The 17,364-nt window shown below is 38.7% G+C and overlaps 1 protein-coding gene across 1 annotated transcript in view; it reads left to right on the forward strand.

Moving 5' to 3' along the window:
* The first annotated feature begins 308 nt into the window (after nucleotides 1–308).
* Nucleotides 309–17,364, forward strand: part of LOC100706561 (cadherin-1) — a 69,462-nt gene continuing 52,406 nt past the window's right edge. The window contains exons 1-2 of the mRNA XM_025898518.1: nucleotides 309–497; nucleotides 3,583–3,697. Of these exons, the coding sequence (XP_025754303.1) occupies nucleotides 447–497; nucleotides 3,583–3,697 (166 nt within the window). The 5' untranslated portion in view covers nucleotides 309–446. The remainder of the gene's footprint in view (nucleotides 498–3,582; nucleotides 3,698–17,364) is intronic.

The following is a 17,364-nucleotide window of genomic DNA, read 5'->3' on the forward strand; positions in this document are numbered from 1 at the left end:
TAAAGCAACAAAACAACCTGAAGAGCTGGTTGGGAGCTGAAAGAGCGGGCTCTCTAAAAAGAGCCGGCTCTTTTATGCAGGATAAGGGCATGAGAGACAGAAAGAGGAAATGAGTGAGATCTGTAGAAATGTAACTGGCTGATCTCAGACTCACGTAATTGCTGACAATATCACTGTCAGCTATTTAAAAAAAATATTTTTTCATGAACAGAAACTATCTCTTCCTGTCTCTTCAAGTGTGATGGGAATGAATCAGCATATCAGAAACCCAGATCCTGCGCACTAGCAGGCTGATGTAATGTGCTGAAAGTAATCAAACCTGATACCCGCTTACTGTAATCTCAGTTACTCTACCTTCACAGGACTATAGAAGGATTCTAGGAAGAGAGTTTGAATTCTTTTCATTATTTTTTATCTTATGCTTATTAAAAAGAGAATTTAGATAGATGGGGATCGCTTGGTTTGCAGTTTTTGGCACTTTATTAATATTTTTAAAGGTAAGACTTCCTCTTTTGGTCATAATTTTGCAATTGTTATTTACTAATTTCTCTCATTGACCATTCTATTTCAAGTTACCTAAATTAAATGTAATTGACATTATTACTTTATTTCTTTGATTGAATTTGACAGCACTATTTGTTTTAAAAGCCATCCTTTCCTTTTTGCATGAAGCAAATGAAATGGCTTCCATTGTTGAGCAAAAGACATAGCATTCAAGCTAAAATACAGTAAGGTTGTTTTGAACTTTCAGTATTTAGGGGGTGATTGTGTATTGAAGTTGATTATGCTCAGAGAGAACAAAGTCTCCATCAGACAGGTTCCTTTTGGAAACCTTAGAGATTGAGGCACTCAAAGAGGACATCTTATCATATTAACATTGGAACGTGTAAGCTTCTAACCCATTGGATGGAAGTTAAAGAGAGTCAAGAGGACTGTATGCAGTGCACTAGCCGGTGAAACACTGGGCATGTCAGATTGTATTGACAGTGCCATGTTTCTGTACACAGTATACTCTGAAATGAACACTGATGATATAAAACATCCTACACCTATAACCTTTGTCACTGATAATCATTAACTGGTTGAGTCACTTAAGTTTACAGAGTCAGTCACTGAGAAAAGACTACATCTTGAGACAAGCGGCATCAACGAACTTATCCAACCTTGAAATCAGGAGTGAGTCGTTTGGTCCAACACAAAAGAGCAACTAGTGGGCTGCCTTACAAAAATGGGGACTCCTGCTCTCAAGTAACTTAAGAGCTTAAAGAAGGACAGTGGGAAACCAAGTCAATATAAAACAGTACAAAACATACAGAACATTGTAGTGGTGTTTCATGTCACAATTGATGTTGCTGCTGTATAAGTTCTAAAAATGTTACACAACAAAACTTTACTTATATATCTTGTTTATATATTTATTAATCTTAGTTCTATTGATTTGCAAGTGTTATTCTTGGTGGACTTTTATTGTGAAAAAACATGGAAAAGGAGTATTAGAAGTGGATATTTTAAGTGTGTTTGTCACGAAATGCTAATGGTCAACAATAAAGTGAAGTTAAAGTAACTTAAAGTCCCTCGAATAAAACTCTTATCAGACCAAAACCAAAAGACCAAAAGTCCAAAACCAGAAGACAAATGAACTTTCAAAGATGAAAACAATAAAAGTTTACTGTTTTTGATTAAAAAATGTTATCGACTTCTATGAACATACATTTTCTTTTGCTTATAATCTTTCAAATTATGAAAGGTAAATCACAGCAAAAAATCCTGGCACAACTTCACCTGCTTCCAAGGTGCATGGAGAAGATGAAAGAATTAAAAAAGCAGGAACTCCAGCAACACTTGAGAAACAAAGAACAGCTTTAATAATTGACCAACGCGTTTCGGCTTCTGGCCTTCATCAGGGTCATAGTAAAACATTGTAAAAAAAAAAAAAAAAGCTTAAATACAAGACAGGAAACAGAAAAAAATTCAAATTAACCAGTCAAAACTTCACAGATAGGTCAGCTGACATATCATAGGTAGGTATTGGTTAATTGGTTAGGTCACACCCAAGTAGATGTTGGACTAGAACATTAATGATGAGGAAGAGAGGGGGGTGACATAACCTCCATATGTCTGAAAATAATACATGCATGAATAGCATAAAAAGGATAATATAAATATACACACAGGTCAAAAAAAATAAAATTAAAATTAAAATAAAATAAAATAAAATAAATATATAAATAAATAAATAAATTAAAAAAACCAAAAAAAACAACAAGGGGCAGTCTTTAATGGTAAAAGCACGTTTGAATTGGAAAACAAGATTACGTCAACACATGGGAACATATTTGTTAAAAAATCCTAATTTATGTCTCTAAAATTTAGACTGAAGTGTAGACTAAAGATGAGATGTCTAGAACGCTACGCCTTCTTTGGCTGAAATAACAAGATTAATTGAATAAACATTACTCATGTGAGAGTAATTTAACTGATAGAATTAGGATAAAAAATAAATAAAATTTATTTAAAAAACTGTAATTCATAAAAACTCATTGATAGAAAAATCCTCATTCATACCTCTGGGGTGCAGACTCTTAAAACGGAATATCCAAAATGCTTCTCTTTTTTTCCGGATAAAATTTATATTGCCACCTCTTTGGTTTAGTTTAATGGCTTCAATGGCTAGGAAAAATAATGGTGAATTTGGATGTTTAACATTGAAGTGTCTTGCAACAGGGCTGGTTAAATCATTCCTCTTGATCGAACTTCTGTGTTCATTAATTCGATCTTTAAGGGGACGGGATGTTTCTCCTATATATATTTTATTGCATGGGCACTGTATCATGTAGATTACGTTTTTAGTTCTGCATGTGATAAAGCCCTTTATGGCAATGGTTTTGTCACCTATAGGGTCTTTGAATGATTTAACATTTTTGGTGTATTGACAATTAATGCATGCCCCACACTTGAAATTACCATGTAGGTTATGGGTTATCAGGGTTTTATCTGGAGTAATAGGGTCCTGGCAAGCTCTAACAAGTCTATCTTTAATATTCCTTCCTCTCCTGTAGGTTATCATTGGTGGTTCTTTAAAGGTACCTAATAAGTTTGGGTCATTCTGAAGGATATGCCAATGTTTTAGAATTATTTCTTTAATTGTTCTGGTTTTTGGCGTAAAGGTTGTGCAGAAGATAAGGTTAGGTTTACGTTTTGGGGATTTCTTGGTTGTTAAATAGACATCCCTGCTTACTGAACTCACCTTAGCTTCTGCAGATCTTAACCAGTCCTCTTTATACTTTCTTTCTTTCAATTTGTTCAACATCTCTTTTTTACTCTCATTATATTCATCATGAATCTCACAGATACGCTTGAGTCTAATCAATTGGCTTACAGGGAGGCTCTTTTTGAGGTGGTACGGATGGAAACTTGCAGCATGTAATAATGTATTCCGATCCGTGGGTTTAGAATACAGAGATGTGGACAAAGATTTGTCTCTTTTTGTTACTTTCATGTCCAGAAAATTATTCATAAATTATTAATCATAAATTATGAAAGGTCAAACTGAAACTGAAACACTTCTCTGTCTTCTCTTAGGTCTCAGCACTACAGATAGCTGAGAGGTCGACATGTGTGCCTGGATTTGAGTCAGATCTACTGATTTTCAGAGTGTCCTGGCAACACCTGAGGCCAGGCATGAGGCTGGGCAGAGGTAAGAACAACCTAAGAATCTACTCTCTTAGTCATAATCTGAATGAAATGGTTTGGTGTTTGCTTCTAATGTTCAGTATCATTTCACATGAATGATTTATTTGTATAAAGCTGTGGGAGCATTTAAACCCAAGTTATAGCCCTACATGAAATAGCTCTCCTGTTGTACAGGTGTCTGCAGGTCAAGAGAACCTTTGGAAAATTAGCTGCTCACACTGTTCTAAGTTGAACCCTAAACATCATCATGTCTCAGCTTGGTCACACTGTGCTTCTCTCAAACACGTTTACCTGGATCCTGTACTATGAAGCCATCCTTTCCTTTTTGCATGAAGCAAATGAAATGGCTTCCACTGCATACTCAATTTATCTTTCTGTTGTTTGGATTTAATTACTCTAACATCGGTGATCAAAATTAATGGTCACATGAAGCTGGTTATCAACTCGCTAAGTTAGCCCAGGTTTTTCCCTGCACCTTCACATGAAATGGTGGTGTTTGCACCGTCTGACCAATTTGAAAGGTGCATTACATAGATCATATGACTTTTCTTCCCACTGAGTGCCACCTACTCCAGAGACATGATCAAATGGTGATTAAAAATCTATAAAAACAAAGAATATATACCAGTACAATGTAAATCCTTAATCTTGTGATTTAGCGCACAGACTGGTAAAATAAAAATTTTCATTCAGTCATTTTAAAGCTGAGTTTCTTCCAATGCTGCTGTTTATTTCTTAGGTGATGGCTAAAACTATAAACTGGATAAATTTAAACATTTACTGTAGGAAAACAGCTGATCTGTGCAATCAGAACAGGGAGAAGGAAGAAAAACATGGAAAGGAGCAAGAGGGTAGGATGAAAGAGAAAACTTGAAAGAAAAAAGAATACTGTAACCCACACCTTTACCTAGAGGAGACTGAGACTGACAGTGATTTATCTGTTATGACATCATGTTGAATTAATGGATTGACATGAATAAGTTAGATAAATAATAAGGGAAGAAGGGGAAAGACAACTGTCACGGTCTACGCTTGCAGAGTGTGTGTAGTGGAGAGTAGTGGACCCAAATGCAGACAAACAAAACGTGGAAACGGAGCTTGATTCTAACAAAAAGCGTGCCTTTTTATTATGTTCGAAAACAAGACATTAACCAAACATGAAAACCAACTAAACAACAAATTAATCACAACAACAACCTTAACCGGGAAAACTAAATACATGAAAACATGGAACACTAGGAAATACATGAACACTTTAGACATGGAGAGGCATGGGAAGGTTAACATGCCTCTCCATCGATCCGACAACAGACAGAGGAAGACAGAGGACTAATCACACACACACCAAATAGGGAGGAAGGAAAACTGAACACGCTAACCATAAAATGAGGAACTATCAAAGTAAAACAGGAAATGTGAAACACAGACTGAGGTGCACACTTGACACTGGAGCTGGGAAACAGACAGACATGAGAACATAACTGACTCGACATGACACATGGAACACGGGGGAGGCATAGTAACAAAACCTAAAATATTGAAATCACAAAATACTAAAGAGTAACTAAGGGAGCTACAAATATAAAAGACTAAACCATGAAAAACACTAAATCAAAGAATACTCATAAATCAGAAACATAACATTCAGTCCATAGACCCAGGACCATGAAAAAAACAGAATCAGAAGCGGACTGGAGAACAGGGGAGAGAACTTGGCAAACAGTGTGTGAGTAACGGCTGGCAGCAAATGTAGGTTTTAGAGGGGCTCATGCATACAGTGCCTTAACCTCCTAGGACCTGGCGTCCACATATGTGGACATCACATTTTGGGTTGTCTAGACCAAAATACCTAATTTTACTCTACAAGGGCCTCATATCCACTTACGAGGACATTATACTGCCACTGTTCTATCAAAATTTAAAACGAATGTCCTCATATGTTGATCTCATTTTTCTCAGAAACAAAAATTAGGTAGAACTAAAAATCTGGTAATTCTTTGTTTTTACATTCATCAGGTCCCAATCAGCCCAAATAGCAAAGAAAAATTAAAACTGCATGCCGTGAAAGAGTTCGGGTCTTAGGAGGTTAAAATTAATATTAATCCAATATACCACTTTCAAATGTAGTCAGCTCTTTTCACATTTGCAAGCGTTATTTCAGTAGAATCTTACCTTCAAAAACAACTTAAAAAGTTGGATGACCTGTTGCAGTGTCTAAGAATAATTCATAATGAATAATCACAGATTTCATAATAGACCAGTTCTTGGGTGAACACTTTAGTTATCAATCCGGAATCAAAGGCTCAATCATGTTGACCAGAATTTTAATAAAGTAAAAAGAAAGTTAAGAAAAACTTGTGCGGTTAACCACATAGAGTCAGTCCACCTACTCATTACGCACTTAAAGTTACATTATTCAATAAGGGAAGTGAATATCACACTGCCACTCCATACACCACATGTGCCAAACCCAAGGCCCGCGGGCCACATCCGGCCTGGCGTACATTTATATCCTGCCCCCGAGATCATTTTATATAGACTTATTATTATTGTTATGCATTGCCCAGCGATATGAGGTGATAATAACACACAAACAACAGATCCCATAAAGCAGCGCTGCAGCCTCCTTGCCGAACGCTAGGCTACCTGGGAACATTCCCGCGTCAAACTTCTGTTATTGCGAAGCAATGGCGAAGAGAAAAGTTGATTCTGAAAACAGAGCCTTTCAGTACCAGTGGGAGACTGAATATATGTTTACAGACATTGCTGTTAAACACGTGCGTCTTATTTGTGGAGCTAATGTGGCTATAATTAAGGAATTTAATTGAAGACAAAACATCAGGATAAGCTTAAAAACCTAAATGCAGAACAGAAACTACAGAAGGTAGAAGAGCTAAAGAAGAATCTAACATTTCAGCAGACGTTTTTCACCAGAGCAAAATCACAAAGTGAAGCTGTTGTGAAAGCAAGTTTTATTGTAGCAGAGGAAATAGCCAAATCAGCCCCGCCATTTACCACTCTGAAGAGCCCCAGATAGCAAGACGACATTGAATCTATGTTGATTTTTCATCCGAACCGTCGTATATGGTCGGGGTTGAAATGCCAATGTTGTAACAACATTGAAATACTGTGGTAAACCGACGGTCTTACTATAGAGACGTTGTAACGATGTTGATTCACCGTTGTTTTTTTGTCATTGATATTTGATCTATTTATAGTCGACCAGGTGACAACAACAACGTCGAGAAAACGTCTATTTATAGTTGACGATCATTCGGCTCCCGTCACCATCAAAAACCATCGATTTGTAGTTGAGCATTAAATTGCATTGCAACTGATCAGGTATAAAGTACCAGAGAAAGTAGATTTATTGTTCATTTGTTATCAATGACTTGGTCTAGTTCACCAGCTTTAAAAAATCGTGTCTACGTACAATTTATGTATAGTTGACCGGGAAATTAAAGCAGCGATCACTTGGACTATTCCGCAGCACCCCTCTCACATTGGTACATCCCCCCAGGTATTCATTGTCTTCTACAGTAGAGCGGGACATTTGATTTACTCTCAGCGGAATTGACCGGAGAAGGCATCAGTTCATGCACTGCACTGGCCTGCACCACGATTAGTATAAGGTAAGAATGAATGATTTTTTTTTCCTACTCGTTATTTCCATGTTTGCATTTGAATAACAGTAAAAAAAAACTACGAGTTTTTTTTACTGTTATTTACGTTGCTCCCACAAAATGTGGGAGCCCGAAATTGTGTCTACTTCTTACAATCCGGCAACAAATAAATTGCACTGCAAACAAAGTATATCAACAAAGAAAACATTTTTGTTTCATAATTTCTTCGTTATATTCCCTTACAAAGCTAGCTTTAACGCTTCGAGTTTTCCTTTGTTCTTGCCGTCGCCTCGGCGCTTGACCCAGACTTTCGCTCTGTAGTTGCTTAGTACTACAAAAAATTCTAAATCTGTGATATATGATTGATAAACGTAAAGTTAACTGTATAAACGTGTTCAATGACTTTGTTACTTTTGATGATTGGAGAGCACTCGCTTCAATTCGCACACGAAAACTTTAGACTCAGTTTGAATGCTCACGCAGCATGCCCACATGACTGTACGTTGCACGCGTACATGACTTTCCGTTTGTGCCTTGAATAATGAATAAGGCTACGTCCACACGTACCAGCGTATTTTTGAAACCGTTGATTTTTCTATGCGTTTGCACCTTTTGTCCACACGTAATGTATGTCTGGCCGTACATTGTGTTTGTATTTCCAGGCACATTTCACGAAGCAGAACGCAGTCGTCAGAGATATCCACGTGAACGCTGTGATACGTCTGACCTTCAGTCCGAAGAAGAAACCCGGACCAGTCTTAAAAGAAAGCACAAGTAAAACCCTTTTATTCACAAACATATCTTTGATTGTTAAGAATTTATAATCTTGTCTTTTATACATATCTGTGGTGCATGCATAATGCAATATCACCACATAATATAGTCCAAAAAGTGGAAGTTTGTAAACTTTTTAAAAATGCAAAGCAGTGTACACTTGTGCACTTCAAAAATTCATTGTATATTGTACCTTCTTGCACGTCTCTGTTTCCTGTGTGTGTTGTTAGAAATCAAACTAACTTTAGGAAACAATATGCCAAAAGCATATTTACAATTACTTAAGACCGTTTTTAATTTCTTTTCTTTAGACCAAATGCCCTGTACACATATACGGACTCAGAGGATGAGCAGCCTACAAAAAAACGGTTTCCCCAGGCCCCTCGAGTGAAAATACCAGGTAATAAAATACTGTCTAGTGTCTGTGTACATATCTGTGTCTGACACGAGGAAACTTTTTTTGACAAGTTGTCTGTATTCTTAAATACTTAAAAAATTATCTTTTTCTAAACAGCCCTCATCACTCCGCAGTCTGCCCCCCAGCCCACTGATAGCAACCATCATAATGCCCCACCCAGCTTCCGGCACCTTTCGCCACTCCGGCACAAACCGACACAGCTTTGCGATCTCGCCAGCATGCAGTCTGATGTCTTCCCTATAGATGGTATGCTTTTAAAAAAGCTTTAAAGCTGCATCACAATGTCATTGTACTCTTATCTAAAAAAAAAACCCAATTTATACTCCTGAATGTCATCTTGTTGTGATTTTTTTTTTTTTTTTTTTTCTGTAGATTCCAGAGACTCTGTGAGGCCACTATTACAAGGCAAGTTTGAAAATCTTGGAATTTCACAGTTTACATGGTATAACAAATATATGTGACAGGCAAAAACTAGTAAACACTTTTAGCAGTTACAAGAACTAACAAATGAATATCCAACAAAAGGGAATAGAAATACATTGTACTGCCAATACTTTGGTTTATTCTTTGTATGACTTGAAAATCAGGCTTTAGGGAAAACTAAATGACATGTTTCTATCATCAATTACATGAAGTAAACACACAAGCACTTGCATACACATTTAAGACATGAGACACGCTAATTCCATCTCATAAAATGTGTCTATAGGTGAGACGCTTTGCGTTGATTGGTGCTGCTGGACCACACTGGAGGTGCGAGTCCGCCGTGTAATGGTTTATGCCATTACAAAGGAGCTGGCCTCTGTACTCAACTGGGCAGGGAAAAAACACCAAGGACCAGACAAAGCAAAAAAGGGCATTTAAAGAGACAGCGCTGTGCAGATGCACATTTGGTAAGTTTTAACATTTATTGTAGTTTTATGAGCCTAAAGTGAACAATAAAGGGATCAATTGATGTGCTGGGTGCGTTTCACATTTCCTATTTCTGGTTTTTGCTATATTACTTTGTCTTTCTTAATAACAAGACTTTCATGTCCGGTTAATCTGGAGATGGAGTCTTTGGTCTTCGGCTTGTTTTGTCCTCGGGTTGTACACTTTGTACAGCCCGAGGACCCCATGTTTTCTTTTTTTTTTTAAAGGATACACGGCACACCATGCTAAGACATCACATTTTCAGCTTATAGCTCTTTGGGAATCAAATGCGGCAGTTTGCTGATTTCCGCCTGGTGACTTTCATGTTTATCAGCCTAGGAGTTTACATACTTTCTCCCTGCTGAAGACAATTAACAAGAGCTTATTCATGTGCTCTAATTCCCTTTTTTTGTCTTTGGTTTTTTGTGTGTGTGTCTATTTTTGTCCTAGATGGCCTGGCGCAGCAGGTAGGGGCGAACTCTATGTCTGAGTTGGTCTTTGCTCAAGCAGTCCAGAAATGGCTCAGATATGCTCCAGATTGTACGGGTGGCGCGCAGGACGCACATCATCCCCATCCCGGAGTAAATAATAAAAAGTGACGTGAAACATAGAAATGTAAATAGGAAACTTTGTCTTTTAATAAAGTATTTTGCAAATGATACATGTCTATTGACCTTTTTTGTTTTTTTGTTTGTTTTTTTCAATAAAAAGCAACTGTACGAAAGAGGTGGAAAATCAACACCATAGCTCAACAGTGTTTCAATATCAGAATCTGACATTGTTTCAATGTCAACAGTGTTAGAAAATATAACGTCGAATCAATGTCAGGTTTCAACATTGATTCAACATCAAAACCTGACGTTGTTTCAACGTTAAAAATGGGTGCAAGAGTGACGTTGGGTCAACGTCACACTTCAACGTTGCTTCAATGACGTCGCCTGATATTGACTCAACATTGTTTCAATGTTTCCTTGCTATCTGGGGCTGCATGATGAAGGTGTGCGACGTCTTGTGTCCAGACAAAACGCAGATTTTGGCAAATGTGAGCCTGAGGAGAAATACGATTGCTGATCGGGTTTGTGAGATGGCCACTGATTTAAGAACACAGTTGAGTGAAAGAAGCAAAGACTGCATTGCATACTCTCTTGCTGTGGATGAAAGTACAGACATGATGGACATTGCACAGCTGGCCATCTTCATCCATGGAGTGGAAATATTGGACATTAAATTGATGCACGGGACAACGACAGGAAAAGACATTTTTGAAAACATATGTCAAAGTGTAACTGACATGAAACTGCCCGGGGACAAACTTGTTGGACTTGCAACAGATGGAGCGCCGGTGTTGTGCGGTGAAAAAAAGTGGACTAGTTGGCAGTAGGGCTGGGCGATATGGCCTAAAATCCCTATCACAGTATAATTTGAAGCACGTGCAGTAACGATATATATCGCGATATACTCTTTTCCTCTGTATAACGTATTTTCCACACTAAAAGGCACACTTAAAATCCTTTAATTTTCTCAAAAATCGACAGTGTGCCTTATGTATGAATTCTGGTTGTGCTTACTGACCTCAAACCAATTTTATGTAGTACATGGCATGCAGAAATCTGTCAAAAAATGCTTTAGTACGACTTTGGTAAGCTACGAAGCTGCACTGCTTGATGGATTGTCGGAGCATTACGGCTGCCGCAGTGAGGAGCCTCGCGGAGTAATCTTGGTCCAAAAGTCCGTCCCCTTCAGGTCCCAAAGTCAAACGAACACTGAAAGTTAAAAACGGTCTAAATTCTTTCATCTTTAATAAAATGATCAGCGTTGCTGTTTTACCAGGTGCAACAATTAAGTTTAACATCTGGGCATCCATGAAAACAGAATTTATTCAATTTAACGGAGTTAGATATTAGTAGGAAGCTAGCTCACTAGTTTCCACCTAAACAGGACATACCATGTTCTGACTGAGAGATTTTTGAAACAAATTAAAACGTACAGCTCTGCTACCACTTCCAAAATAAACGAAGACAGAAAACTAAACAGCAATGGGGTTTGTAGGGTTACTGAAGTTGGACTACCTGGTATATAATGTTGTGCTACGTGATCGCTAGCTATGTTATCATAACATTAGCACAGTGAAGCTGGAGGTAGAACGCCAACCTTTTTCCACTTGATAAAAGTTAACGTGAGGGTTTCTGGTGGTTGGGGACAAATACAATCGCATAGCAGGATGCTATACACGGACCAAACTTCAGTCAGGAGAACAACTGAGATAATCCATCCACAATACAAGGTTAGATATTAATTGTCAAGAGATGTACTCTAAGACACTTCTTCAGCTGAGAATCAGAGAGGAGAAACACAAAGTTTTACTTGCATGCAAGGGCAGCCACAGAGCACTCACACTTGGAGTGAGGGCTCCGAGACTCGCGCTCTGCCACTGTCCTGGTCTTTATTTATACACAAGAAGAGTAATACAACAGTGAATACGTTTGTTCAGTGGAATGTTGATGCGTGAGCATGTGCGGATATATGTGTGTGTGTGTGTGTGTGTGTGTGTGTGCGCGTGTGTGCGTGTGACAGGAGAGGCTCCTCTACCTGGTACAAAGTGAAACTGCTTATTAAGCTCTTATCTAGCAGGTACTGCTCCTTCCCTGCATGATAACGGGTCACAGTGAATCAAAACAGTCTGAGTTATAAAGAAGTCATCATGCAGTATTCTATCATATGCAAACTTATATTATTAAAAGATTATACTGACTACAATTTTCTATTGACATTAATATAATGCAACTACATGGGAATAGAACAGCTGCGAGAGAATTCAACATTAATGAATCAATGGTACGGAAGTGGAAGAAGCGCAGCTTTCGGCTTTCCCCATATTTCGAAAGTGCTTTGTCTCCTTGCTATAACTGTCGCCCGGCATAATTTGCAAATGATAATGTTTGCAGCCGCTGCCATGCTTTCAACCAAAACAGGCGCAGCTTGATGACTCCATCAACATGCGCTATCGCAGTAGAGCGGTATAGTCAAATCTCTGCCATTGGCCAAGTTTCTACCGTATACCGTTTATACCGCCCACCCCTAGTTGGCAGGATGCGAATAAAGATGCAAGAGGAGAACTGTACTGGTGAGTTAACAGCATATCACTCACTGCATCATACACCAGGAAACGCTGTGTGGTAAAATCCTAAAAATGGAGCATGTAATGATCAAGGTTTACATCACCGTCAATGTAGCAGCCCTTGGCATCAAGAACGACAGTAGAGTCTCTAACGCGTGCAGCCATTTATTTCCTCACCAAACACGACTCATTCTCTGGACATCACTGAGCACCGTGAAGACTATGAAATAAGAAAAAATTGATACCCGTACAGTCCTTTTGAACCGTAACAATAAGCAATAACAACAAATGAGCTTAAATTAAATCAGGTAAATTCAAAACAAGTAATTCTGAGATTTACAGTCACTGATTAAATAAAACAAAAAAAGGCTGCTTGAACAGCATCAAGGTGTTTCAACGTTCAGTTGAATAAAATATAACAACAGATCACATTGCATCACATACCTCAGTCCGCTTGCCAAGGGTGCAAACTCCCGTGAACACTTAAATGTTCGGCCCGTTTCTCATGGGGTGCTGCTAGCTTGAGTGGCACACATGTCTAAGCTAAAAAATAGCACATAGATTTATGTAACGTAAATACAGAATGAGAAGGTTTTCAAATAGCTCACAATACAAACGCAGTAACATACCTTACATTAGAAATAAACTTAACACTAGGGCTGCTCAATTAATCGAATTTTAATCTCGATTACGATCTGAGTTTTCAACGATCATTAAAAATGACTGAGCCGATTATTAGCACCTCCCTCGTGCTTTACTCTCGCGCTGCTCCGTGTGGCAAATCGAGCGCACCTCTCTGCGTTTCGAACATGCGTCACAACAATTAAGAGGACCCGAGGGAAGCTCGGAAAGCTAAACAGAAGTTATTTGGAGAGGAGAGGATAATGGCTGCTGAAGAAAGAATGCCGTTGGTTGAAAAGAGAGGTAAAACGACTTCAGTGGTGTGGAAACCAGTGTTCCCTCTAAGCTGCGCACGTGCGCAATTGCGCACTGCTGGCACGGTCTCTGCGCACAGAAAATCTGCATTGCGCACAAAAAAAATCTAACCTGAATTGAAATTAAAATTAAAACTTTAACAATTCTGTTTTGCAGAGTTAGTCAGTAAGTGACTGGCTGCTCCTGTATGGGATTAGAACGATGCCACCTTATCCTATAGTCCAGCCAATAATGCGATTCACATTCGTATATACGCAGCCAATCAACGTTGTTGACAGGCTATGACAGTGTCCTTATGTGCCGACACCGGTGTTTTAGCTAGCAAAGCGGCGTGGCTAATGTGCAGTGAAGCCACATTAATGACAACGTGTACAACCATTGGAGATGTGAGCAGGACAGACGGAACAATTGACGGAAAAAGTGTGGACTTTATACCAGTTTTTAAATTGTGTTGATAGGCCACGTAAAACCAGAGTTATTATGATAAAAATATATGCAATGTTTGGTTTTCTTCCTGAATACTATCGTTGTTTATATTTACTGCGGGAAGAAACGGTAAAAACGGCGTTTTATAAGGAAAACGCTGGAAAGCGCTCTCCGCCTGTGAGCAAAAACAAAACCAAAACCCCCCCACCCTTTCCTATTGGTCGAAAAAAGTACCGTGTCGACCAATCAAAAAATGATATGGCAACGTGGCATCTAGTTGTTAAGAAACGTGGGTAAGTTTTAGGAGTGACGGCGGTGTTTTGAGATGTGAGATTTGCGACGTTTAGCGCAAATCTTGTGTAGTTAGTGTGTAGTGTAGTCAATAGTTTTGTTGGTGTGTGTCAGAACAATGAGGCGACTGCTGAATGTTACAGGTGTTACAGGAGTGATACATCTCCTGTTGTCAGGCCTGCAGGTATCAGGCTGTTGTTCTCCTTTATCTCATAGTGGACAGAAATTAATTTTTGGAGTGGCACAAATAATTTGTGTGGCATCAAATTTGATGCAGAACAGCTGATGGTTCTGTAAATAGTTTGAAATGTTTATTTAAAAATGCCTTGGCTGCATTTAAAAAAAAATAGCTGCAAAAAACTTTGTTGTTTGCCAAACTGAGTTACTTTTTTGAAGTATTAACTATATAATTAATTGCCCAACATTGGTCATTATATACTGTATTTTGCAGACAGAGTTACAGGACTCTCTCACAGACCACAGACTCATACTCATAATACAAGTCAGAGCTTTATGAAAAAAAAAGAAAGAAAGAAAGTTGTGTTTTCAAAATTGGAGTTCAAGTTATTTTTACTTCCAATAGTGTTAACATACTACACAGGTCATGAACAGGATTTTTTAAATTTTCATTGTAAGTGGGCTAAAGCAGTTAATTAAAAGTAGTCTAACATAAATGTAAATGCTGTAATTTGATTATTTTAATAAACTATGTAACTTGGATGGATTAGATGCTGGCGTGACCACAGTGCACACGTCTGCTGTCACTCACAGTGGTCCAAGGGACCGCTCAGGGAGTTTGTGTGTTCGCTCAGACACATGAAATATTTGAGGGACATTGGTGGAAACATTATGGGCTCACGGAGTCAGACGTGGATCAAATATTATGCAGTATTTTGAAGTTCACTAAACATAGATGTTTACATTTTTCATTTATGTATTATTATTATTATTCAATACATTGTTATTGTTAAATAAATATCGTCAAATAATCGAGATCTCAATTTCAGTGAAAATAATCGTGATTATCATTTTTGCCATAATCGAGCAGCCCTACTTAACACTGAAATTTATCAAAGTGTCATTGCAACATACATGGACTTTATACAGCTTATTCCTGTGCACAACAGACTGCTCTATACAGGTTACAGGGTACGCCTCTGAGCACATCCGTCATTAATGCTACTGCGCACAAAGCTCCAACAACCCCCGTAGTGATAATTTATGGTACAGACCAGCGGTTCATTACAGTCAATTTCAGTCTTTTATGTGGGGAATAGATTCTGAGTTTGCCGACACTCCTTATCATACAGTCCGTTGGCTGAGTTGGGGAAAAGTTCTCAATAGAGTTTTTGAGCTCAGCAAGAAAATCTGTCAGTTCATGTGTCATGATATGCGTGAACAGTTGTTGTTTAAGGTGCAGTTCATGTGGAAGCCACAGGAGGGTGGTGTTGTGCGTATAATAAAAACTGATGGCAAAACCTAAAAGACGGTGTCATGTCTGCTCCTTGAAGCAATATCGTAACATGGTGTCAGAAGTGAACTGATAAGGCTATACAAGAGTGTCGCACACATGGAAGGGCTTAAGCCGCCAACTGGACTTGATTTGCTGAAGGGCAACCTCTTGGAAAATTGGAGATGGTTTCGGCAAAGGTTCGAGCTGTATCTCGCGGCTACAGGAGGTGCTAGCAAGCCACCCAAGGTACAGTCTTCACTATTTCTTCACGTTGCTGGAGAGGAGGTGGTTGAAGTGTACAATACCTTCACGTTTGCAGAAAATGGTGATGAGCATAAGCTGACGAAAATAATGGAGAAATTTGAGGAATACTGTAACCCAAAGAAGAACATAACCTATGAAAGGTACAAGTTTTTCACGTGTGTGCAAGGGATATGCCAGTCAGCCAGTACATCATGGAGCTAAAGCTAAGGGTCAAGTCATGTGAATTCGGACAATTGCAAGAATCCCTCATCAGAGATCGAGTAGTGTGTGGAATTACATCGGATGCAATGAGAAAAAGGCAGTTAAGAGAAGATGATGTTACTCTTGAAAAAGTAATTCAGCTTTGCATTGCAGGTGAAACCACTAGAGCTCAAATCAAGCAAATGCATGAAGAGGATCACAATGGTCAAGTCTCTGCACATGAAAGTAAACACATAGATGCAGTGAGACATAAGCAGACATGCAAAAAAGACAAAGTAAGATGAAACCAAACGAAAAAGACCAAGCAAGCACGTTTAATTGCAAACGATGTGGAAATAAGCATGCATTACGCCAATGCCCTGCTTATGGTAAAGAGTGCAAGAATTGCGGGAAAATGAATCACTTCGCCAGAATGTGTAGATTGAGAAAAGTGCACACTGTCGCTGATGAAGCCACGGATCAGCAGGCAAGTGTGTTCATTGGAGCTGTAAATGCAAAAACACAGACACGAACAGATGAATGGAATGTAGAAATTACAGTTGGCCACAAACCTGTCATATTCAAACTTGATACTGGTGCACAAGCCAATGTGGTTCGCTACAGTCTACTGCGAAGAATAGAAAATAAGCAAATGCTTAAACCCACAAATGTCAGGTTGTCAACATACACCGGAGACAAAATAGCAGTTATAGGAATGTGCACATGGGAAGTGAAATACAAAAAGAAAAGTTTTGTTTTAGGGTTCATTGTCGTAAAATAAGAAACCAAGTCAATTCTGGGAATTCAAACATGAAGAAATGGGAATCATCAAGAGAGTGATGGCATTGAATAAAAGTGATGAAATGGACATCTTCAAAGAATTTGCTGATGTGTTTGAGGGCATAGGTTGCCTGGAGGGAGAACACACCATTCAAATTAATGAGAGTGTGGCATCAAAAGTTCATCCACCTAGAAAAATCGCTGTCACTTTGAGAGAAAAACTCAAAGTAGAACTGGACAAAAATGGAGGTGATTGCAAAAATTGAAGAGCCTACCCAGTGGGTGAATCCAATCGTCATTGTGGAAAAGGCTACTGGACGACTGAGAGTCTGCCTAGATCCACGTGATCTCAATACAGCAGTCATGAGATAGCACTACCAGTTGCCAACAGTTGAAGAGATAACGAGCCGACTGTCAAAGGCCAGATACTTCACTGTGCTGGACGCAAGCTCAGGATTTTGGCAACTTAAATTGGATGAAGCCAGCTCTCGTCTCT

The sequence above is a fragment of the Oreochromis niloticus genome, linkage group LG14 (assembly GCF_001858045.2).
Source record: "Oreochromis niloticus isolate F11D_XX linkage group LG14, O_niloticus_UMD_NMBU, whole genome shotgun sequence".
NCBI lineage: Eukaryota > Metazoa > Chordata > Actinopteri > Cichliformes > Cichlidae > Oreochromis > Oreochromis niloticus.